The sequence below is a fragment of the Dipodomys ordii genome, unplaced genomic scaffold (genome assembly GCF_000151885.1).
Source record: "Dipodomys ordii isolate 6190 unplaced genomic scaffold, Dord_2.0 Scaffold44, whole genome shotgun sequence".
Taxonomy (NCBI): Eukaryota; Metazoa; Chordata; class Mammalia; order Rodentia; family Heteromyidae; genus Dipodomys; species Dipodomys ordii.
The window spans coordinates 9,350,415-9,374,745 of NW_012267260.1; the positions used below are offsets into that span (position 1 = coordinate 9,350,415).

Here is a 24,331-nt window from a genome sequence, read left to right on the forward strand (position 1 = left end):
AGCCACACACCCCCGGGGGGTGGGGACTGCTCCGCGCCCGGGCGGGGCCGTCGGATCCCGCTACGTCCGGGTCACCGGAACTTTTTTTTTTTTTTCCCCCCCGCTTGCTTTTTCCCTTCTCGTAGCCGGAGAAAAACACTTTTAAGTTCTGGAAATAGCGACTCCGTAAGATGGCCACGAGCCTTCAGGAAGAGGCGGACGGGAGCTGTGTGCGTAACCACTCGTGAGATTCGGAATGACTGAGGTCAAAAGCACGAACACAGGCGAAGCAAGCCCATGACTGGATTGCCTTGTTTTCCTCCCTGGCGGACCCGGGGAAGCGTAATCCGGGCCCAGGCAGGGGCCGCTCACCACCTCCCTTCGGCCACACCCACTTCGGTTCCTTGGGGTTCATCTGGCTTCCATTTAAATTGCAGGGGAAGCCGGGAAGCCTCTGTGGTGGAGGGAACACCGTAGTGATCGGGAAGCAGCAGTATTATTTTATTCTGTGTCAAATACAGTATTTTCTTTCCCGTTTGCACTTTTTATTTCTTATTTTTAGGTCACTTACGTGAAAGGAGACCTTTTTGCGTGCCCCAGAACAGACTCTCTGGCCCACTGTATCAGTGAGGACTGCCGCATGGGTGCTGGCATAGCTGTCCTCTTCAAGAAGAAGTTTGGTGGGGTGCAGGAACTGCTACATCAACGTGAGTTTTGAAAGCAGCCTAGTTAGCCCGAGGAAAGCATCTTTTGATCTTTTCTCATACTTTAAGATGTGCATGCCAAGGGGGGGGCTGTTTCTAATGACTGAGTGCTTTTAACTGTTGATGGTTTTGCCTCCCAAGAATGGCTTCTGGTTCCTGTCTTTATTATATTAGATTCCTGTATACGTCTCTAATCTCGTTATTCTCCATCATCAACTTTCTTTGATGATATCAACCTGCTTCTCTGAAATCTTTGGGAACTGAGGTGCTTAGCAAAGTCCACAGGTGTCAGGTTGGCTTTCAGGTCCTCTGCATAACTAATATTCTACTTAGTTTCGATGCGATGTTTAGAAATCACCTCTTCCTTACAGACCCACTCTCATCACTTTCTACCAAGGACTTTACATCGGAAATACACTGCCTGCCATTTATTCTGACTCTAGCCAAAGACAAAAGCAATTTCTGTCTGTCTGTTGGTTCTGGGGCTTGAACTCAGGATCTGGGCACTGTCCCTGAGTTTTTTCACCCAATGCTAGCTAGCTCTCTACCACAGGGCCACTTCCAGTTAATTGGAGGTTAATTGGAGATGAGAGCCTCATGGACTTAACTGGCCTGGGCTGGCTTTGAACCTTAATCCTCAGATCTCAGCTTCCTCTGTAGCTAGGATTATAGGTGTGAGCTACAGGTGCCCGGCTTTATTTGAAATTTTAGTAGTTAAGAACTTGTTAAAATGTTTCTCATGATGTTTAACATGACTGTAGAAGATTATTGAATTAACATGTTTGACAAGTAAAAAATTTTAAAACAGTTTCGAAACAGACATTTAAATTTTTTAAGTGGACAAATAAGGGTATAGTTTGTGGCAGGACAAAAAATGGGATGTGAGGAAACATATACATTATCTGAAAAAGAAAATATAGGAGATGGCAGTTTCTTCAAGGGTAAAAGGCTTTTCTAGTTCCAAGGTAAACTCAGATCTATGATGATTTTTTTAAATCTTAAGAGTAGAGATTAGTTGTTTCTAGTTTTTTTTCTTCTGTTCCAGTATTAAATGACTGTTTTTCTTAGAGAAGAAATCTGGAGAAGTGGCTGTTCTGAAGAGAGATGGGCGCTATATATATTATTTGGTAAGATGGGGCCTAATCTTGATATGTTGTAAGGATTGGTGAACAAATGGACTGCCTTGCATTCCTCTTGCTCAGGATTTTAGATAAGTAAGGATGTCATAAAGCTTCTGTTCTCATTACAACGCAGGTTAGGTGGTTCTGTCTACTTGGTTTACCAGGCTGCCGTACAACTTCACAGGCAAGCTCTGTGCACCATGACCTGTGTTCAGAGACTTGTAGTAGTATGGGACACCTTCTGTAATTTCTTTCCTTGCTATAATGAGAGAAAAAAAAAAGCCAAGTCTCAAGAGACAGGATTCCCCAAAGAGGGTTATGTCTTATTTATTCCCTGTCACATGTACCAGCTAATAACCCAGTTCCTCTCTGGATGAATGTGGTGCCGTCTGCACGTGGGACTCTCTGTCCACTTGTTCTTTGGCCTCACAGGGCATGTAGCTTCTTTAAAATAATGGTGGTGGTTGGCTTAGAGCCAACCCACTCACTGCAAGCCTTATCTGGATAGCAAACCAAAAGTGGGGAGATGTTCTAAACCAGTCAAATTTTGTCTTTAAGGCTGATGTGACTTTCAGTGTTTTTAATGTTCGATTGTAGAAAACAAAAAGCAAGCAAGCAATACTTTTTCCCGATGGTGTGGGTTCTTCCTTGCCACAGATACTGTAGTTTATCTCTTGGAACTGATGCAAAACCTTTCACCTGGGCTGGGAAGGTGGCTCAGTGGTAGAGCGCTTGCCTTGCATGCCTGAGGCCCTGGGTTTGATTCCTCAGCACCATAAGCAAAAAGAAAAAAAGCCGGAAGTGGCGCTGTGGGTCAAGTGGTAGAGTATTAGCCTTGAGCTGAAGAGCTGAGGGACAGTGCCCAGGCCCAGAGTTCAGGCCCCACGACCGGACCAAAAAAAAAAAAAACAACAAAACTTTTCACCTGTCTTGCTTAAAAACATTTTATAATAGGCATAACTTATCTATCTCATGGGTTTCCTTGGGGAAAGGAAGATTGATTGCTTGATGACAGGGCCTGGGTTTCTTGGCCCCATTTAGTGGATTTTCCTGGGGCCTTCCTTCCATAACAATGTGGAATGGGGAGTGTAACATTTGTCATCCATACTCTAGATTAGTCTGTAAAAATGCACTTACCTTTTAATTTTCAGGATGTGGAGGAATCTGATGACTTTTTCATGCTTTCAGTTTTAGCTAACGAGAATTTGAATCCTTTCTTTGTGTTTAGATTACAAAGAAGAGGGCTTCCCACAAGCCAACTTATGAAAATTTACGGAAGAGTTTAGAAGCCATGAAGTCCCATTGTTTGAAGAATGGAGTCACTGAAATCTCCATGCCCAGGCAAGGAAATTAAGGGCCCTACCTGAAGAGTTAATTGATTGATGAGGTTTACTATTTAACCCCAAAACAAACAACTTCAAAGCTGAGCCAGAAAAGTAGATTCAAAGGTAGACAAATAGGGAAACCTGTAAAGCCAGAGAAAGGAGTGTGATTTTAGGCCACAGCATAGCCATTTTCTAGCCTTAGTCAATGGATTAGGATAAATAACTTGAAACACACACCTGCCTCAGCCTACTCAGTGGGGAGGACTGATTGTCAGTCACATTGCATTTCCTCCATCTGATGCTTAAAACTTGGTGTCTGCAGTGTAAGCCAAAGACTGAGCAATTGTGGTTTCCCTCTGTGTGACTTCTGGTCTCCCAGACCTGTTAATCATGTTGGAAGAAAGTTGTAAGTGATCACTGTCTTTTGCACTGCATGCTTGTTTTGTGGTCAGTGTGGGTAGCAGCCAAGGATTTGTCTCTGATTTCCCAGAATCGAGCTATTGGGGACTGAAAGGAATGACCTTGGTTGTTCTGTGACTACTTCCTTTTCAGGATATTGTCATCCAGTTTAGAATTAGTGCTGACCCTACATGCTGATTAATCACAAGTCCCAGTTACTTTGAACATGTGTACAATGACCATTATTTCACACCAAGCCTGGGCACTGTCCCTGAGCTATTTTGCTCAAGGCCAGTGTGATGCCACTTGAGCTACAGCTCCACTTCTGTTTTGTTTGTTGGTTTATTTTTGGTGCTTAATTGGAGATAAGAGTCTCATGGACTTTCCTGCCCTGGCTGGCTTGTGACTGTGATCCTCAGATTTCAGCCTCCTGAGTAACTAGGAATACATTTAGCCATTTTAGTACCTTTCCGGCTATAGACTAATTTTTTTTTAAGATTACAATTCTTTAGGAACTTGATTTGTAAGGTAGCATTTTTAAAGCTACTTTTTTGTCCCTGGGGATGTTAAGTACCAATAAAGTAATGTCTTGGGAGAAAGGTACCAAGGGTGCTTTTATGGAATGAGATTTCATGCCAGGGTGTTGTAAAGACTTTATTCTTGATTGTCAGCTGCTTGGTATTTCCCAATATTCCTTCTTGACTTTTGTAGAGATCTTGTCCTTTGTCCCACTTCTTTTTATCATCATTAGCATCTCATTATAAGCATATTTGAAAAGTACCAGGTTTTTCTGATCCATTGACAGACAATTTTCATCTAGCGTACCAGTGTGATAGTAGTATGAAACAACTGTAAAGTGCTACCTTATTAAGCAAAGAGAAGTGACAGCTGTTGGGTGTTAGGGCTGCCTAGGAACAGTAACAGGTGATGTTATAAGAATTGACATCAGACAGTTACTATGGCTATAAGTGTGAGACTAGATGACTTTATGCTTTGAGTGTCTTCAGCCCAAAAGAAGGGGGAAAGGAGCAAAGTCCTAGCTCCTTCCATTACAACCAATGGAGGTGTTTTGTCTTTTTTAGGATTGGATGTGGTCTTGATCGTCTGCAGTGGGAAAACGTATCTGCTATCATTGAAGAGGTATTTGAGGCAACAGACATCAAAATTACTGTGTACACACTCTGAACAGATGAACATTTTGGACGTGTCTGTGTTCTCCTGTGTCATCCCTCCTTGGCCATAGGAATGAGCAAACCGACTTTAAAATGAGCAGAGGAAAATGTTCATGTAAAGGACTCAATGTCATAGGCAATACCTAGGCTGCTATATACCATTGCTTTTGGGACTCTGGTGGAGGGATTACTTGGGATATATTTCTAATTTTTTTCAAGAGATTCAGGAGTATTGGCCTAATACTAGGTGAGGAAAGGAGGGAGATAGGACTGGTTTTGCTCCAGTATGTGTCCTGATTTGTTTAGCTGACCACTAGGTGGCAGCATTGAATCTTTTTCTCTGCTTTTTTACAAGAAATTTCAGAAAGGGAAGGTTTGAGTCACTTAGGTTTGTTTTTATTAGTTGTACACTTAACTTGGTGTTGTTCTTGTCATCAAGTTTATCCTAGGAGAAAAGTATGTGTTGTTTTGTTTTCATTACAAAATAGAGAATTGAGGTCTACTTTGTTACCAAGAATTTATGATGACAAAAAATGGAAAAATAAATCTTTTTCTTGGAGTTCAGTGAGGTTCTCTGCTCGTGTCTGTGCTGTTTTGGACTTGGGTAACAGGAGACAGGAGGGACTAATTTGAAGAGTCTGCAGATGGTCTACTGGAAGAGTAGCAAGGTAAGAAATAAAAATGAACAAGAACTATGGGTCAGCATGATTAGAATGCAGGATTTAGAATCTCATGGTAAGTTCTATTCACTGCATAGTTCCTGCGTCTGAATGCAACAAATCATACTTAAGTGCCTGATATTAGGTTAATGGTATAGTGAATCCCAAAGTCTATATGAATCTCCTTAAAAGCATAAGGACCTTTTCCTAAAAAATTATTTTATTTCGATGTCAAGGTGGGATTATAGGTTTGTATTTTGAACCTCTCTAGAAGATTCTGGCATGTAGCAGCTAGGGTCTCAAGAATAACCAGTAAATATTAGTTGGTCCTCTTTTTCCCAAACTGGGAGGGCAAGTCCTCTCTTGTTTTTATGGTAGGAGAGTAGAGTTCATTGGTTTAGCCAAGGGCTTGGTATTAAAGCCATTGGGGAAACTGAGTGTCTCTCCCTTCTCATCATTGGTGCTAAAAGTCAAAAGTAGCTGGAACTGCTACTGGTCTGTCTGTCTGTCTCTCCCTCCCTCCTTCTCTCCCTCCCTCCCTCCCTCCCTCCCTCCTTCCCTCCCTCCTTCCCTTCCTTCTCTCCCTCCCTCCTTCCCTCCCTCCCTCCTCCCTCTTTCTCCTTCCTTCCTTCCTCTCTCTCTCCTCCCTCCTCCCTCTTTCTCCTTCCTTCCTTCCTCTCTCTCTCTCTCTCTCTTTCTTTCTCTTTCTCTCTCTCTTTCTTTCTTTCTTTTTTCCTAGGTCTAGTTATAGAATTTGCTGCTTTCTTTAGTGTTAAGAAAACAAGTAATGGATGTTAGAATGGGCTTACGGGAAAGCCAGGATCTTCGTACTTTAGACTCCTGTTCTTATCACATTTCAATCTGCTAGGAGGCAGCAGTCTCAGAAAGTACTAAACTATATCTTTGCAGAGCAGGCAAATGCTGCCTGGCTTTGGGAGTAGGTTGGGTAAGCATGTGCATTGGTAAACTGTTAATCTGAGGCTTTTCTGGAAGTGTGCTTCTATGAAACAAAATTTAAGGGGGAAAAGGAGGAGGAAATATCTAAAGGCATAAAAGTGAATGAAAATGGGTGGTAGCCAACAGTTAAGTATTTTGTTTAACTCTGCATAATAAATCTTTTTTATTTTAATTAATCTTTGATATGGTGAGGATTGGACCCACGGCCTTGTACATCTAAGGCAAATGCTGTTTCAGACCTTTCCTTCTGCAAATAAATCCTAACATTTGGATCAAAACATTGTTTCCTACACTTTTAGAAAAGGTTTTAGCTAATTTTTTTCATGAAGTATGAGCTTTGTTTCTTTTGCTGAAACCTTTTCCCACCTAGGATTGTCTGCTGGTGGAATGCAGGGACCCACCAGAGTTGTGATAAAGAATTCTTGTCAGTTGCAGGTAGTCTTGGGGTCAAATTCTAGTGACTTATCACACTTGAGCCCTGGGGTAGGCAGCAGGGCTTGATAATCAGAATGAGTACGTTCTTCTTGGAAACCCAAGTTAGAGTTTGGCAAACACTCAGAAATTCATATGCAGAATTTTGCTTCTTCAAACAAACCTCTGAAGAAATAACTTGCCCATTGTCCTGCCATCACTACCATGTGCCAGGTGTTGAACGCTATTACACAATGTATATGTGAGCACTGAATTGCTTTTCACTCCTCTTTAATCAAAAGCTAATTTCTTATTAGTAGACAGTTGGAGTGTGGCTACCTTATTTCAGTCCCTGTGCTTTTTGTTCTGTCCTCTGCCATGTGTCTTCAGAAAAGGGAAAAACTCTCATTTATAAGTAATCCAGGGGGAGAAATCGTTTTTTACATGTTAGGGAGGGGCAATCCACGATCTTGCACCTGCTAGGCAAGTACTCTACCACTGAGAGCTACCTCCCAGCCCTTTCAGAAGGAAATATTTAAGATCAAGATAATGTGGGAAGTCTGCATGAGAGAGTTAGTGCTGGTGTTGTCTCATCAAGTTCTGGTAGACTCTCCTCTTCATAATGTAATGGCTTGGTTCTTAGCCTAGGACACCCCATCCCAAGTCTTACTCCCGTTTGTGATAAACTTCCCAGGTGCAAGTTCCTTAAGAAACCAGGCCACAGAAACCTCACACTACTTTTTTATTACTGTAAATGTTGCTGGGTTTTTTTTTTTTTTGCCTTTAAAAAAAAAACAGCTCAATACCTTAACATCAAATGCATTTCTGGACATATTTCAAAGATCTGTACCTTGGGTCTGAGGACCTTTGCCTTAAGTAGCCTCGTTGAGGGGTCCTTAAAACCTTCAGCCCCAGATGCCTGGTGCTCATATGTGGTGGCTTTTTCTCCTTGTAGACCACTTTCCCCTTTGCCAAGGGCAGTGGTAAAGAGACAGGGATAGCCTAAATGAATTACAGCGATGAGAAGTGTGTTTTGAGTTCTCTGAGGGCCTTGTACAGGAGGGTTGGTTGGTTTTCAAATGTTGTCCAGCTCCAAGTGGTGATAGGAAGACAGGCGTGTCCCAAATAGCATACAAATCACTGCTTCTCTTGCGGGCAGCAGGCAGACCTTTGTAAAAAAAAAAAAACCAAAGCATATTATCAAGAGTCCTGCTGCTACTCAACAGTTACAAGTTTCTGAGCAAAGGTTGCTGTATGCCTTCCCCAGCAAGTCCTTGGACTTCTCCTTTGTACTCTCCTGTGGTTCCTGGCTGACTTGGTATTCCATTTATTTCTTTCATATTTTGGTGTGATTTACACAACTGAAAATGTAGATCTACTTTAATTCTGTTGTCTTGAAAAATATATGGCTAGACATTCTGTTATTACTATTTTCTTAAAGCATGAAGTAAAAGTTAAGTCAGGTGCAGGATGCTGAGATTGGGAGGATCAAAATCAAAGGCCAGCTTAGGCAAAAAGTTCATGAGACCCCTTCTCAAGTAACAGCTGGGCATGGTGGTGTGCGCTTATTATCCCAGCTAGTAGTAGGCTGAGATGGGGAAGACTGCGGTTCCAGGCTAGCCCAGCCAAAAAGTTTGGGGGACCCTGGCTCAAGGGAAGCATGCTAACAGCTCAGTTTCATATGTACACTAAAGAAAGAGGTGTATATGTATTATTCAATTAAATCTAACTTAGCAATGAACTTTTCTCTCAACCTGGTTTTTGTTTCCTCCTCTTCTTCCTTTGTTCTTTCTCTTCTCTCCCTTATTAGTATTAGATAAAACCTAAAGTACCTAAAGTACCTAAAGTATAACATTAATAAAAAGTATAAAAATAATTTAAAAATCCTCTTTGAAATGATTAATGTTAATAAAAAAATCTCTGGGAAGCAAAGCAAAGCAAAACAGAAAGTCATCTCTGAATACTTCCTAGTGAGGGAGCTAGAAGAAGTGGCCCTATAAAAGATGTTTAAGAAGAAATAATGAAGAAGAAATAGTGAGGCTCTTCTACTAAGCTGACATCATCATTCTGTAGAGTCTCAGTTGGGTCTGTAATGAGAGCGAGAGTACTGACACCAACAAAATCTTGGAGGAATTTTAAACATTTAAGCTTTGCCTTTTCAGAGGTCACTCTTGGAAATTGTCTATACTGCTACTCTCCATGACTCAAAGTACTATTCGCATTTTATTTGATCAGATTGCCACATGTTATTGCTCTACCATAGACTGAATTCAGTGATTTTTTTTTAAGAAAAAGGACACAAAGTATGAAAATTATGTCTTCACAGACTATCAGATGTCCATTCTGAATATCTAGGTGCCGTGTGTGTGTGTGTGTGTGTCTGTGTGTATGTGTGTATGTGTGTGTCTGTGTGTGTGTGTCTCACAGGCAACATCTGCCCGCATCAACCTACTATTTTCTAAACGTGCCAATGAAACAGTATCGTCTCTTAAGGGTATTAGGAGTGAGAAACACCAAAAATAAATAGGATGCTCTTCGTGGAAGGATGTAGCCTTCATGGTTTATTAATACATGACTTGCTCCAGAATCAAAGCGGGTGCCAGGGTGGTGAAGAGCCTTCTCTGTCACTGGGCGATTTTGATCAGTAACTCGGGCTTTGTAAAGGGGTTCAGCTCAGTCACAGCCTTTCTTTGGGAGCAAACTAGATCAGATCAAATTCAAAAAAGGTAGTAAAAGATCCTTTCTACCCTCTTTCCTAAGGATAATTGGCCTGTTTCTGTAAGAGTCTAATTTACCCTCAGCAAGAGGCCAAATTGGCCTTAATTGTGTCCTAATTATTTGCTTAAATAGCTAATCTTTACTTCCAGTTCTCCTATCACCTCCTGATATCTGCAGGAGGCTACTTCTGAGCTGCTGCCTAATGTACAAACATCTTTTTAACCCTTTAGACATTCCTGTATAAAGTAGCTTGTTGCTCTGCCACCCTGATTCCTGGTATTCAGCATTTTCTATTACTTCTGCTGAGCTCTTCTCCATAAAGAAAATGAACTTGGCATTATAAATTCATACCACCATTATTGATCTCTCTCAAACATAAGCCTTTGTTTGTAAACCTGAAAGCCTATCTGCCCCCAAACCAAAAGATGAATATGAATTCCACCAGTGAAAGAACCTCCCTTATAGGGTGAAAGTCCTATGCAAGAAGCTGAGCCCTGGCATCTGACACCTGTAATCCTAGCTGCTTCAGAGACTGAGATCTGAGTATCAAGGTTTGAAGCCAGCTGTGACACTCTTATCTCTAAATAACCAGCAAAAAGCTGGAGCTAGATGTGTCTCAGATGGTACAATGCCAGCTGTGAGCAGAAAAAAAAAAGCCAAGCAGGGGGCCTTTAATTCAAGCCCCAGTACCAGCACAAAGAAAACAAAACCCCACCTATATTAGAGATAGAGGCTAGACTGCAAGTGAGTTTGGGAGTGGGGAATCTAGGAGTGCAGATTACATCTGGACACCTATACCAAGGGACAGAGGACTCACTTCACGTCCAGTAACTTCCCCATACATCTAAGCCTTTCTGTCAACTTTGAGTATTTGTATTCAAATTCTGGGAGTAGGAGGAAAAAGGATTTAGGCACAGGGATGCAGGCAAAAGAGAAAACCAGAGCAAGCTGTTAATCTCCCAAAGCAGTGAAGTGTTAGGCCACTCATTTCCTGACTTCTGGCCTGCTATCTAAGTGGACAGCTAACCAGAGATGGTGCTGTAGCCCAGGAAAACTCACAGAAGCCTGGAGCCAGTAGCCTACTTCAGGATATCCGCCAGCTTCTCCTCATAATACAGGAAGTTCTCCTGAATGTCCTCCCAGGGCTCAAAGGCCTTTGATTGCCCTTCTTCTTGCTCCACGAAATTCTGCCAGATGTACTCGAAGTCCTGGGGCTTCATGATTCGTAGCTTGCAGCCAGCTTCCTTGAGCTTCTTCAGAGCAGCCTGGATCTCTGGCTCCTCCCACATGAAGAGTCGACCCACCAGGATGAGCAGGCGCAGGTTTTTGGTTTTGGCCAGGGTTTTGATGATGCGATCGGCACAAGCTGCACAGGGGCTGGAGGACACATACCAGGTGACATTGTAGCGCAAGGCGGGGTCGAAGGTCGGCAGGATAGTGTTGAAGAAGGCCTCCTCTGCGTGGGCAGCTGCATGCTCATCTTCTAGGTAGCCTCGAGATGCTTGCACTTGGCCTCCCTTGCCCTGGGCCTCCACCACATAGCAGAGGAAGGTCTTGTTCCGCCCGGAACTGTATTCCACATTCCGGAACTGAAACTTAAAGAAGTTGACTGGTAGTCGCTCCCTGTAGAGCAGGAACACAAAGGGTCAGGGAAAAGAAGAGAGACAATGAATTATTGTTTCTAGGACCAGCCTAGAGTAGGTAGATCTCCAAGACACATGTACTGTTACTAAAAATACGCTTTGCCTAAACTCATGTAACTGATTTAAAAAAAAAAAAAAAAGGCCAAGGAGAATCCAGAAGCATTTTTGTGGAGGAGAAGAGAGAATTGGGATCGGGGTTTGCGTTCTGTCCACTTTACTAGGAAGGAAACATCGCAAACACTATTTTCACCATCACCCTTAACAACACATTCCTTCTTCTCTCTCCTTTCCCAGCCTCCTTCCTCCCTCTCTATTTGCTTCTTTTTTTCTTTCTTTCTTTGGCAGTACTGAGGTTTGAACTCAGGGAGTCACACTTGTTAGGTGGGCACTCTACCACCTGAATCATGTCTTAGCTCTTTTTCTTTCAGTTATTTTTCAGGAAAGGTTTCATTCCCCTTTCTTGTCCGTCCATCCATGTCATCCCCACCCCTCCCCCCCCCGGGCCGCCAAGGGGCTAGTTGGAGACTGCATACTCGGCCCCTTTCCCCTTTCTTTTGACAAGTTTTGCTTGGTAGTCCAGGCCTCAAACTCAAGATCCTCTTGTCTTAGCTTCCTGAGTGCCTTGATTACCGGAGGATCATGCAGCTCCTGTTCCTGAGTCTTCAGCAAGTGAATCTTTAGCAAAAACTATTGCTTGGGAGTTACACAGGAGACAAAAATGTTGGGACTGAAACTCACCTCAAACTAACTCAGAATGTCTGGAGGTATCGGGGAAGGGTCCCAGGCATCAATAAAAAAAAAAATCTATAAATAGTGTCAGAATGTGGCTTGGTTTGAAACAGTGTTCAAACAGCACATTTACCAAGTAGCAAGCATGTTAAATTTCTCATGACAAAGCAAGACAAAGATTTTCCAGAGTATTTCATGCTTTCATTTCTCCATTGAGCTCATATAAACTGTATTTGGGGCATGGGAAGGCTTATGTCTTTAGTACCACGCTCTCCTGTTTCTCCAGACTGTCTTTTCCTTCAGGTGACAAGGTTGTCATATCGCCAGTGCCCAAGCCCATGGACTGTGAGAGACCCAGGAGAGGCCCTGAGATAGTGAAGTTCATGTGTAGCACTGAGTTGTTTCAGAATCTTGAGTGGTTTGGTCTTTGCTTTCTAGATGCTTCTAATCTAGCAGCTAGATTCTAGCTGGATGGAAGAAAATGTAAATATAGCCAAGAACATCAGAAGACTGCTAAAAAGTGGACCAGCAGAGTAGAGGACACATGGACCTCCTTGATTCAGGTGGTAGTAAGGAATAGCTCCTCTCCTTTTATCTTTTGGTGGTTCTGTGGTTTGAACTGAAGGGCCCCAAAGCTTGCTAAGCTGGTACTATACCACTTGAACCATATCTCCTGATCTGCTTTTTGCTGATTATTTGGAGATGCAGTCTAGCAAACTTTTCTACTTTCCTGCCTGGGCTGGCCTTGAACTGTGATCCTCAGATCTCAGTCACCTGAGTAGCTGGGATTACTGGTGTGAGCCACTGACTCCCAGTATATTTCCTTCTTTTTCCTCAGAAAGGTCATCAGACTCCCTGGGCAGCGGGGGAATCCCTGGGTCCAAGGCTTTGGCTACTTACGGATAAGCAGCAGATGCCAAAGAGCTAAGTAGACTTGAGTCATTTCTCTGCAGGATTCCCTCCTCCTCCATCCATCACCTAATTCACTCCACTCAAGTTTCCATGTCTCTTGCTGTCAAGTTAAGTCTCCACTATGGAGATGGCTGTGTTTGAGGACCTGGCCTTAGGATCCCTTTAGGTCCTATATTTAACTCTCTAAGCCCCTCTGTCCCTGGCTAGAGGGGTTTATTATTTACTTAACATTTCAGTGGAGTGGATCACCTGACATTTCCCCTTTCCTCTTCCAATCCTTGAGGGAACTCCATGCGCACTGAGTTCTTCCTAGTTATACTCACCCCACCAGACCTCTCCTGAGCTCTGCTGCTTATGTCTGGGTTCCAAAAGTGTTTTTTTGCTCTTGAGAAATACACAACATGCTTACTTATTTATTTATTTTATTTAGTCAGTCTCTCTTGGGGCTTGAATTCAGGGTCTGGGCACTGTCCCTGAGCTCTTTTGCTCAAGGGTAGTGCTGTAGCCCTTTGAGCCACTTCTGGTTTTTGAATGGTTAATTCAAAATCCTGGGCTGGCTTTGAACTGTGATCCTCAGATCTCAGCCTCCTGAGTTGCTGGGATTACAGGCATGAGCCACCGGCACCTGGCTATTTTTTTTTTAAACCTAAGCCCTTTTTTGTTCTTTAAAGCCTTTTGCCAGACTACCCCCTGTACCCCAGTCCAATCCAGAGCCACCTGTAGAATGGATTGCCCAATGGAGAATGGAGTAGAGGTATTCAGGGAGTCCAGCAGAAGCAGCAGCCTGCATGGTCCTTCATGTTTCATTCTGGAGCCAAATACCCTTCCCTCTCCCCCTGTCCTGCATTGCTTTAACTCCACTGAGTGCTGCTTAACCAAGAGCAAGAATTTGACCTGGCTTACAACTGCAACTGGGCTGGATGATTGTGAGAAGCAGCCTTTCTATAGCCCCTCCCTGGTAGGTTCTGACATTTGTCCCTCCCCCTTTTTCCCTTGGCACCAGGGAAGATCGAGAGAAACCCGAACCCCACGGGAGAGGAGAAAGGTCACCTCTCTATAAATATCTGTTTCTGACCCCGCTGGCCAACAGCCCTAAGAGTCTGTTCTGGCCCTCAGCAGGTGCCTCAGGAGAAGTGCTTTCAAGGGGCAAAGGAAAGACAGGAAAGTTTGGCTCCCAGAGTTTCCCTCCCTTGAGCTTGGCCCAGAGACTGAGCTTGCTTGGCTTTGCAATGGGCTTCTTGGAAGTTAAAATGAGGTTCTTTGGGCTTCACATAGACCACAACAGACAGGGCCTGGAGAGAAGCCAGGAGAACAGAAGTGGTAGAGGTCTGCAATGTCTGCAGGGAGCTGGACAGCATGGCCATCTTAGGTGATTTTAGGCCAAATAATAGGAGTCATCTAACTTTTTAAAATCATTAGCATTCTTTTCCCCTAGCAACATGACATGCTTAAATAATTTATTTACTTTAGCCTTTTATTCTCAACCCCAGCAGATATGTCACTGAAAAAGGTGTGTGTATGTGAGTGTGTGTGCCTGTGCACATGTGCTTGTGCACATGTGTGTTACTGTGGTGCTGGTAGAGTGCTCTCCCTCTGTGTCCAGCCCCTTCATCCACAACACCAACAGCACAGTTCCTCTCCTCTCCCCACATCCTCACGTGTGAACACCTCTGTTAGGCATCATTTTCACATATTTTTCTTAAAACAAGGCCATTGCTCTGCTTAGACTACCAGTCTACTGGGCATCTCATGAAACGAATAAGGAAGCTCAAAATCCTAATACCTAGCAAAAATTACAAAGACGGGCTGCTTGATGAGAGAGGAGATATTTGGTACCTAGTCTTTCTCAGATTTGCATTTACAAATTGGTATTTGCTATGCAAAAACCCGTAGTGAAAGGGAGCAACCTGGAGGCCAGTGGATATGAGGTTAAACTTTTGCTCCAAAATAAGCCATAGAGAGGGAAATCTAGTCACAGGCCCCTGAATGTCCATTCATTTCAACTTCCCCTCACTAAACCTGACAGTGATCTGATTGAAAGAGGTAGAGTTATTGGTTTAATTTGGCTGTTTTCTTTTGCAGATCACTTCCCAGGTAGATGCCAAGGAGTTATTATAATCAGGGAGAGGAGTGTGGATCAGAATGAGAGGGTTCTAGGGCTAGCGAGGGGGTTCCAAATTTGAAGGACCAGACGGGATTTTATCCAAGGCAAGTGCGGCGTCACCCTCTTCTTAGGAACTGCTCACTCAGCTTTGACTTCCCACCAGCCCTTCCCAGAAGCCAGGGTTGCCAGCTGGGCTGTCTTCCCTTCTGAATGGCATGCCTCCCTTCTCCTGTGTGTCCCTCTGCTTAGTAAAATGCAGGGGCTAAAGCAGTGACCCAAAGATTTCTTCTATCTGTCATTTATTTCTGGCCCATCATTTTGTCTTTGATAGCATAGTCTACAAAAGCATACAGGACACTTCTAGAGACAAAGACAAATATACAAGTAGGTGTGCCGTGCAGGCCTACTCACTGTTTCCTGCGATGGAGAGATGAGATGGGATTTAGCCAACCTCAGAGCCCTAGACATCCACCAAACTTTCTGTAGACTGAGACACACTCACCAAGAAAATTCTCCTTGTACCAGCATTGCCTGGAACCCCTTAGACTTGCCTGAGTGTAGCTCCACAAGAGGCCCCACTCCCAGTTTATTCTATCATGAGATCTTGCAGAGAGCCTAACATACAACCTGTGCTAATTCATTAGGTCATATTTTTTATTCCACTAATATTTATTGAGTACCTATTAGGAGCTGAGTGCTAGAGATAAGGCAGTGAAAAAGACACATTCCTTGTCCCTGTGGAGGGTAGAGATACTGGTGGGGGAATCGGGCCAGAGGAGAACAATTTGTATTCAGTAAATATTTGTGAATAGGAAAATCTTCTTTATGGTTTTTTATTTTGTGGTGTTTTGGAGTATGAAAGGCCTAGGATTCATGTCTGCATGCTATCTTTGGGCAAACTACTCATAACTACCTGTCCCTCTAAGGTTTAGATTCCTTATCTGAGAGAAGTACTCCAACCAATCAGATTTTAGACAACAAGTAGATACAGTAAATTAAAGCTAGTCTTGATGGATGGAATGCCTTCTCTAACCCTCAAGTTATAATCTCCAGAGCTCCATAACCTGTCCCTCCTCTACCCTTCCAGGGTAGAAGTTCCTTTTTATTCTCTTCTTCAGTGGCATGCTTGCTAATTGTTTAACAACTAGCTCTCTGAAAGAAAATAAAAATCTTAGATTCCCAACACTTGCTGATTTCTCTAGTGTATTTCTACTATGGCAATTTCAAGCCAGCAAAATAAGGCCCTTGATACAGATAGGGAATGGATATACACAGCTGGCTTTCAAGCCAATAGGAGCTCTTTCCCCGCCCCCATCTCCACCCCCCCTTGCTGCCCCCATGCTTTTTTCTACCATGGTACTTTGTTAATGTGCTTAGGTCTGCTTTCTGAGTGTCACAACAAGCAGAGTTGTGACTCCTCTTCCTACCAGGTACCTCCCCCGCCCATATTAGATGTTTCCCTGAAAATCTGCTCCTCTGCTAGCTTTATCCCCTATATGCAGGGAGCTTGGCTAGGAATGGAGTCGCCTTGCTGATCCCTTATATTCCAGGGCATGTGGAGACAGAGGAGAGGAAAGCTGTCTCCTCTCCCTCAGCCGGCACAGACATAGCTGTACCTCGGGGCTATTTTAAGCCTCTGTTTATCCAGAGGGGCCCAGGAAACAGATTTCCCAGTGGTTCCCTGTGGCCAGGAAACACTCAAGGTTCTGCCTCCCACCTGAATTGGGCTCAGAACTCACTGGGAAATCTGCCCTCTGAGCCTTGGATCCTGGGCAGCCCTCAGCCTTCACTATCTTGTAGGTGGAGCTAAGAGGAGAAGAACCTTGGGACTCAGGAAGGACCTGCCACTTCCTGGTGCTTTGGTCTTGGACCTGTCAGCTGAAGTCTTCATGAGTCTCAGTTTCCTTTTCTGTAAAATGGAAAGTATTGAGCCTTAGGAAGTATTAATCCATTAGTCTCATGGAAAGTATTAATCTCCCTTTTCCAGCATTGCGCCAAGGTGGGGGACCGTGGGGGGGGGGGGAAATGAGCTCATTCACTTAAAGTATGTTGTGATTAGAAAGCCTTGGACAAATGTCAGTTATATCAGAGGATCTAACCCTTCAGGACTTGCTGCCCTGGGAACCCAAAGCATGTTCGCTGAACGAAATAGTCTAACTTTGTACTGGCCCCTGTTCTGGGGAAGATCACAGCGCTGCGTGGAGTTATGTCTACATGTGTGTGACCAAGGACAGCATGGTCCAGAGTGCTCAGGTCTTAGAGAAAGGATCACTTTCCACAGGCAGCCACTGGAACTGCTCCTGGCCTGGTTGCCCTCGGCTTTCCCTGTGTCTATATTCGTCTGTGCCCAGCTGCACCCTTAATCTCAGGATGAGGGTGGGATGAGGGGAGAGTGCATGGGCAAATGGAAGTTTGGAGGCTACTCAAGCCTCAGGAATGAGGCTGTGTTCTCCTGCAGACTCTTAATAAATATCTGAGCAGGAAGGGATCTTGGGTATCAACCAATGTAGCTTCCTCATTTCAAATTTTAAAATGGTAAAATGGAGGCCAAGCCTGGGAATTCACTTGTCCAGCCCCACACAGTAAGTCCAAATGACTGCCCAGGGCTGCTTCTCTCCTCAACAGCATCATATCTCCATTCTTCCTGAATTTTCTCTTAGTGTGGTAAGCTCTCTTCCTGTGCACATTGCTGGAGATCCCCAGGAAAGCCCAAGGCTCAGGGAAGAACTGTGGCCTCTTATATTCCCTTCTGGTCATCTGTTTAGGAATATCGCAGGGAAAAGGAAGATGACTGGTTGGTTTTATTCCTGGAGAGGGCATGATCTAATGCCTTTTCTATAGCCATAACTCTCTTTCTCAGGCTTCAGTTCTATAGGCTGTGGCTGAGCTCATGGGAATGTTTCTTTGTCCATGGCCTCTGTGCTGTGATCAGGGTGGGGGTGGGTGGGTGGAGCAGACAGACCAAGGGGAAGTAGGGAGGCTCAGCAGAGATTCAGTAAGGTTGAAACTGCTCACTTGGCCTTCAGGAAAGACAGTTCTGTCTTCTGTGTTTGAGGATTTTCTATCCCAGAGAGAAGCACTAAAGGAAATAGTAAAGACAGATACATAGAGGAGAAACCAGCTCAGAAGTAGAGCAGAGAGAGTAGCTGACTTTGACTGGGGCCTTCTTTAATTGTGCCAGCCTTACCAACCCCTCAGGGACTGAACTACCCAGAGGGGATACGTGAGTCCCTAGGTTCAAAGGCCTGCGAAGCAGTATCCTTCTCTGGGCTTTGCCTCTAGGGAGCTCCTCCTACTGCTTTCCCATTAGAGAGCCTAAGAATCTAGCAGAAATGTTCTGTTTCCCGGAGACACAGGTGTATTCTTATGGCCACAGGGTGTGTGGAGGGGCCAGGGGTGGAATGGGGGTGACCTCTACTTCTATTGTAAACTACCCAGGCCTGCTCCAAGCCCTTGCTTTCCTGGGGAGCGGCCCACCCACACGAGAGTCTCACCCGCTGATGATCTCAAAGGGTGGCAGATCAATGAGTTCCTTCAGCTTCTCGGGGTGTTCGGCGAGGTCCTCCAGGTCCTCCCCATTTTGGGAGGTTGGCTCCGGGGCAGCGGCAGCGGCAGCAGCGGCCTCTTCTTTCTGGGCCATGGAGAGGCTGTGGCTCAGAAGTCACAGAGAGAGGAGAGGCTGTGGGCCTGGCCAGGGCTGGGCGGCAGACTCCCAAGCAGCTGTCAGCAGCTGAGTCTGGCTGGGGATGACAGAAAGAGGAGCCGCAGGGCAGGCTTTGTGCTTGTACCCCCGCAGCCCCAGGCTTTATAGCCAGGGCCTCCTGCCCCTCCTCCCCTAAGCCCTCTCCCTCTATCTTATTTTAATTGAGTGACAGCAGATGCCAGAGTGGGGGAATGGAAACTCTGGCCATGAATCCCCTATTTATCAGTGGGCAAAGACAGGAAACTGGCAGGTTGGAAGCCTGGGCCTGGTCCTCCCTGCCTCTCCCTCTTCTCTTACACTGCATTCTTCCCTGGGTTCTGATCCAACTTTTCCAGCTCCATGGGAACCCCGTGGAAGGGGCTGTGGAGTCATCCCGAGATTCAGGGGAGAAGCCATCTCAGAGTTGTAAGCAGGAGGAGGCCTGTATTGAAAGAAGGGTGGTGGTTGCAAAGAAACCTGGGTCATTTCCACTGGAAGGAAAACTGGAGTTGGGAAAGGAAGGCTCTGGGAGGGATCAAGTGAAAACCAAGGATTTAGGGAGGAGAGTATGTGTTGTGACTGACTAGCCTATGACATACCCATGATGCAATGCCAATTGACAGAAGCTGTCATTCGCTGAGCTTCAAGATTTTTAAGTAGGCTAGGCAAGAAGTTCAGTGCAATACCTGTGAAAGTGGACTTCATGCACTCTACAACCCTGGAAGGCAATGGCACTCCCCCTCCCGTTACATGCGGGAGACTGAGGCTCACAGAAGGAGTAAGGGCCTCGCCTAGGGTTCATACAGTTCATAAAGAGCATAGGATATTTTATTCCAAAGGGCAAGCATTTCAGCCTCCAAGCTTTGTTCTCTCTCAGTGAATTCTGTTCGCATGTAAGATAATTTGTTGAGCATCTACTCTTGGCCAGGTGCTGTTTAAGAATTGAGACGGCAGCAAAGAACAAAGCAAATGGAAGTCCTGGCCCTCATCATGGAGCTTGGAGGAGTTGGATGATGAATAAGCTAAATAAAATAGATGGTCTGTTTGCTGTGGCTAAGTGCTAAAAAAAATAAAAGCAAGGTAGGGAAACAAAGAGTGACAAGAGGGGGAGATAACATTTTTTTTATAGGAAAGTTCTTTGAAAAGGAGACAGTGGAGAAAAGATGGAAGAAGGCAGGGGAAGGAGTCATGTAGCCAAGGGCCCAAAGCCCTGAGCTAGGAGCATTGCTGGTGGAATTAGCAAGGCTACCTAGAGAGGAGGCCAGAGAGAGAACTCAAGCTAAAGAGGCTGGGGTCCTATGGACTCTTCTTAAGACCAAGGTTTTCTCTGTATGAAGGGAAGTCATTTGGCTCTGGACAGATAAGACAGAGTTCCACTTCTATTTCTTCAGGACCACCCTAGCTTCTGGTTTGAACTTGAATAAAAGCAGGGAATAGGAGACACAGAGGGACCACAGTTTGAAGCCAGCTGAAACTAGATGATGGAGCGGGTTTGGAGTGGGGTGTCACTGAGCTAGCAGATACAGGTTAGATAGTTTCTATAGCATTCATGGTATGCTTAGCAGGGGCCACACCTCTTCGTGTTTGGGGCAGTGTAAACACTCTGGGACATTCTCAGGGACACAGAAAGGAGGGTCAGGGTTACCTTCGGGTTGAAAATGAGGAACCTAGGATCATTGAAGAACAGGTCTGAAAACGACTCTGACTAAGGGTTAGATGCTGTGACTAGGGAACAGGAGTTGGGTTGTTTGAGTCATTTGGAACTCTCTCTACCAACGAGTTGTGGGCAGCACAGCACATGCTTACTGTGGCTGGTGCCCAGCATTTTGCCCAGGATGCTCTTGGCATCTCCCAATAGTTCAGGTACAATCACTAACAGTTCCCCTTTCACACCTGAATGTATTCCATTTGGATAATAAATCACACCCTACCTGCTAGACTTATTACCAAACCCATTCTTGCTCAGAGATTATTTTCTCAAACATCTTCCCTGGGGAATGAAGCAAGGGTTAGAGGTAATAGTGCTTATGTCCACAATGAAAAGGCAGGAACAGCTGATGAACAGCACGGAATGTTTATTATGACACATACATAGAGAATTTAAATGCAAAGGGTTTACTCCATTCTTTTATGGAATCAACATTTACTATGGGCTCCTCGGTGCCAGGTGCTGTAGTAAATACTAAGAATGCAGAGATGAATAAGTGGAGCTCCAAGGCTTTATCACAATTGGGGCATCCATCAGGCACTCAGGCATGCCTTGTCTCATTGAACCCTCACACCAGGCACTCTTGGTGTGAATTATTGGCCTCATTTTGCAAGTCAGGGACCTGAGGCTTAGAAAGCAGAAATGATTGGTATTAAGATCAACAAGGATTTGAGTCCTGATCTTCTGAGATGATGTCCAGTCTGATTTCTAGGCCTGCACCCAGACAGATCTGGTTCCACATCTCTAATGCATTCTAAGTGGGAGCCCCTCTTCTACTTCCCAATTTGGACCAACCAAGGGAGAGCAAAATGTTTCCAGGAGGATACATCCAATCAGTTCACTGGTCCTCCAGGGGAGAGGCTCCCTTAGGAAAAGAACTTCCATTTGGACTCTCACATAATCCTGATCAGGAGAGGAAGATGTTTCAGTGCTACTTCAGGCCCTGATTCACTGTGTGATCTTGGCCAAATCATTGCCCGTCTCTGGGTGAATTGACCAAAAGCTTCCCCTCCTTTGTCTCCTAGGATGCAGGCCTACTTGTAAATGGCTCTCTATCAAGGATGGTCAAAGGGAGGAAAGGGAAGAAGCGGGGTAGATGGGGACAGGGTGAAGAGGAACCATATGGTCTGTATTCCCTGACTCTCCAGCCACTCTGAGTGACTGGGACACCGTGGTGCAGGGTGCCCCAGAGGGGCCCCTCATTCGTACCACATCCTTAGGAAATTTTCCCTTTGACCTTTGGGAGCGTGTTCAGAGCCTGCCCCCAGACTGATGATGGACAGCTTCCTTTTCCACTCCTCCTTTTCCACTGCTCTCACCCCAACTGCCATCCATGGAGGCCCGCTGACCTGCTCTGGCTATTTATGGCACCTCCCAGAGTCCTGAATTCCTGGCTGCCCCCTGGTGCTCCATTCCAAGTCAGAATAGTTCCCCACACAGGGCCCCAGAGTGCAGCAGCTAATCTAGAGGATCAGGTGCCAGGAGCTACCCTGCAGCTCTCTTTTTAGGGCTGGCACACTAGCTTCTCCTTCCTATATTAACCCTTTTGGGGGAGGTTCTGTCAGTCCTCCCCACTGCACAGGAACTGGACATATTTTTTAAAGCCACACAAAGAGTCAGTGGGGCACCAGCACTTGAGCTCAGCTCCTTCTTAGCCTCTATGTTCCAGGCTTTTCCCTGTCTAGAGTTCAGTAACATGGAGAACTGACATTAACATGCCCTGGTTGCCAGCCTGATGTTACCCTAAGTGCCTCCAGATAAATTCATTTACTCTTCACTAAGATATCCTATTATGCTGCTCATTTTACTGGTGAAGAAATAGACCCAGAAATTGAATGACTGGCCTAAGGTAGTTCTGCTAGAGAAGACACAGCTCTTGATTTCCAGAGTTATGCTTTTATAATATTTTTTCCAGTCCTGGAACTTGAAATCAGGGCCTGGGCACTGTCCCTGAGCTTTTGTGCTCAAGGCTAGCACTCTACCACTTGGGCCACAGCGCCACTTTTGGTATTCTGGTGGTTAATCTGGAGGTAAGAGTCTCACGGATTTTTCTACTCAGGCTGGCTTCAAACTGTGATTCTCAGATCTCAGTGTCCTGAGTAGCTAGGATTACAGGTGTGAGCCACCAGTGCATAGCTAGAGTCATGCTTTTAGCCTCATGCTTTTAGTCACTCCTTCTGCTACCAGGCCCTTCGAACTGAGAGAAGGGGATGAAATGGGAAGCTGGAGAGCATGGGAGTTCTTGCAGGGAGAGTGGGCTCTGAGAAGTACTGATCCAAAGAGGGGTATGTGTTTCTGTGTTGGGAATACTTACACAAAGGCCATGTAGCTGGGTGCCAGTGGCTCACGCCTGTAATCCTAGCTACTCAGGAGGCTGAGATCTGAGGATCACGGTTCAAAGCCAAGCTGGGCAGGAACATCCGAGATACACTTATTTCCAATTAACTACCAGAGAACCGGAAGTGGCACTGTGGCTTAAGTGGTAGAGTGTTCCCCATGAGCTGAAGAGCTTAAGGACAGTGCCCAGGCCCAGAGTTCAAGCCCCATGACAGGAAAAAAAAAAAAGACCCTATAACTGGTGCTGGCCAGAAGGTTTGTTTCTTTAACCCCTGCCTCCTGTAGAAGTCTTGAGACAAACTGTATCTTGTCCCATTTCCCAGGACCATCTGGGAAAGCATTCAGAGGTTCTCCTGGTGGCTGAGGAGGAAGGGACAGGGTCTCACATGACTGCTCTTATTGCGTCTTGGCAGCATGCAGGGCTGTCCTCTCTGTGAAGGGATCAGAAAGGCCAGGAGAAAACAGAAGCCTCACCAGGGGAAAGTTTAAATTCTCACTCTGTGAAAGAAGATACCTTTGGAGCGTGTTGATGGAGTGGGTGCTTTATGTGCAGGACAGCTGGGACCCCAACAACACGTTGCCCAGAGACCCAGCCCAGGCGTGCTACTCCTCTGGTCACTACTGAGACAAGGTACACAAACAACAGTCATGGCACCAGACACCCTCTGGCGGGCAGGAGTCTGCCCTCTCTGGCGACTACTCTGTTGACATAAACAGAAGGTGTCCAGGGCTTTGAGCGGCCTCCTCTGGGGATGGGAGAGAGGGCCCCGGGGTCTTTCAGAGTCTGATGCTGGGAGAAGGCATCCAAATCACAGGGCAGACCAGGGTTTTCAGCCTCCTTCTGCACTGGGCACAATGCTTGCCTTACCTTTGGGACACGCTGCCCTGGGTAAATGGTGACACCCAGGACTTCAGTCCTGGTCACCATAGTCTTCCGTTTGAGCAGCTATTCACAGCACCACCCAGCTTCCTTGGCATTGCCTGGCTGGAGTCTTTGGGGAAGGTGATCTGATAAGAATCGTGCCCATTAGGGTGACTAATAGTATTTCTCCTTGCAGGTGTGTTTGTAAGGCCAATCGGTGTACTGGGACAAAAACTATAAACTCAACAATCAAGTTTTGATAGATGAGAAAAGTTTTTGCGTGTGTGCAGGTGGGAGAGAGTGGAGGCTTTTCTGGTGCTCATCTGACAGAATATTTCTCAGTGGGTTGGGGAGCTCAGGGACATAGACACTAGACAGTGATTGAGGCCACCAGGAAATGACCAAGATGACTTCTGGCTTGCATGAGAGAGGAGGGGATATGAATGTGTGAAGGTGAGGGTTTTTTTTTTTTTAAGTTGTCTTTTTCTCATTCTATCTCCCCATAGAAAATATGCTCAGAGCAGAAACCGCCCCTCAGCAGCTCTGGGTATAACAAGAACCCAAGAAGCTGGAATTGTGACATGGGTGACTTATCTCCCAGCTCAACTCAGTGGGACCCACAGTTGAGTCTACACATATTTCCTGGCTCTTGGTCTATCCTCTCTATCCTCTCTGTTATGGTCTGAATATGAAATGCCCCCAACAGGCTCATTGTTCAACCTTTTGTCCTCAGACGGCAGTGCCAATTTGGGAGGTCCGGGAAACTTTAGGGGGGTAGCTTTTAGCTGGAGGAAGGGGGATAATGAGATCAAGGCTTGTGAAGGTTCTACCTAATTCTGGTCCCTTCCTGTGTCTCTGTTTCCTGTTCACCAGGAGGCAAAGAAGCTCTTCCACCACATGCCGTCATGG

The 24,331-nt window shown here is 45.3% G+C and overlaps 2 protein-coding genes across 3 annotated transcripts; one reads left to right on the forward strand and one right to left on the reverse strand.

The window, feature by feature from the left end:
• Positions 1–17: 17 nt before the first annotated feature.
• Positions 18–5,264, forward strand: Oard1 (O-acyl-ADP-ribose deacylase 1). Of its 2 annotated transcripts, none has more exons than XM_013019272.1 (5): positions 18–244; positions 542–686; positions 1,752–1,810; positions 3,033–3,145; positions 4,611–5,264. In XM_013019272.1, exons 1-5 carry the CDS (start codon positions 236–238, stop codon positions 4,711–4,713), a joined length of 429 nt encoding a protein of 142 aa, XP_012874726.1. In that variant the 5' UTR covers positions 18–235; the 3' UTR covers positions 4,714–5,264. The 2 variants fall into 2 exon arrangements, with proteins under 2 accessions (XP_012874726.1, XP_012874725.1); XM_013019271.1 differs by having other exon boundaries at positions 19–209.
• Positions 5,265–10,514: 5,250 nt separating this feature from the next.
• On the reverse strand, positions 10,515–18,512 carry Apobec2 (apolipoprotein B mRNA editing enzyme, catalytic polypeptide-like 2). Its single transcript, XM_013019146.1, has 2 exons — positions 18,328–18,512; positions 10,515–11,068 (listed from the first exon to the last, which is right to left on the reverse strand). The coding sequence occupies exons 1-2, from the start codon at positions 18,471–18,473 to the stop codon at positions 10,525–10,527; spliced, it is 690 nt and encodes a 229-aa protein (XP_012874600.1). The 5' UTR covers positions 18,474–18,512; the 3' UTR covers positions 10,515–10,524.
• Between the last annotated feature and the right edge of the window lie 5,819 nt (positions 18,513–24,331).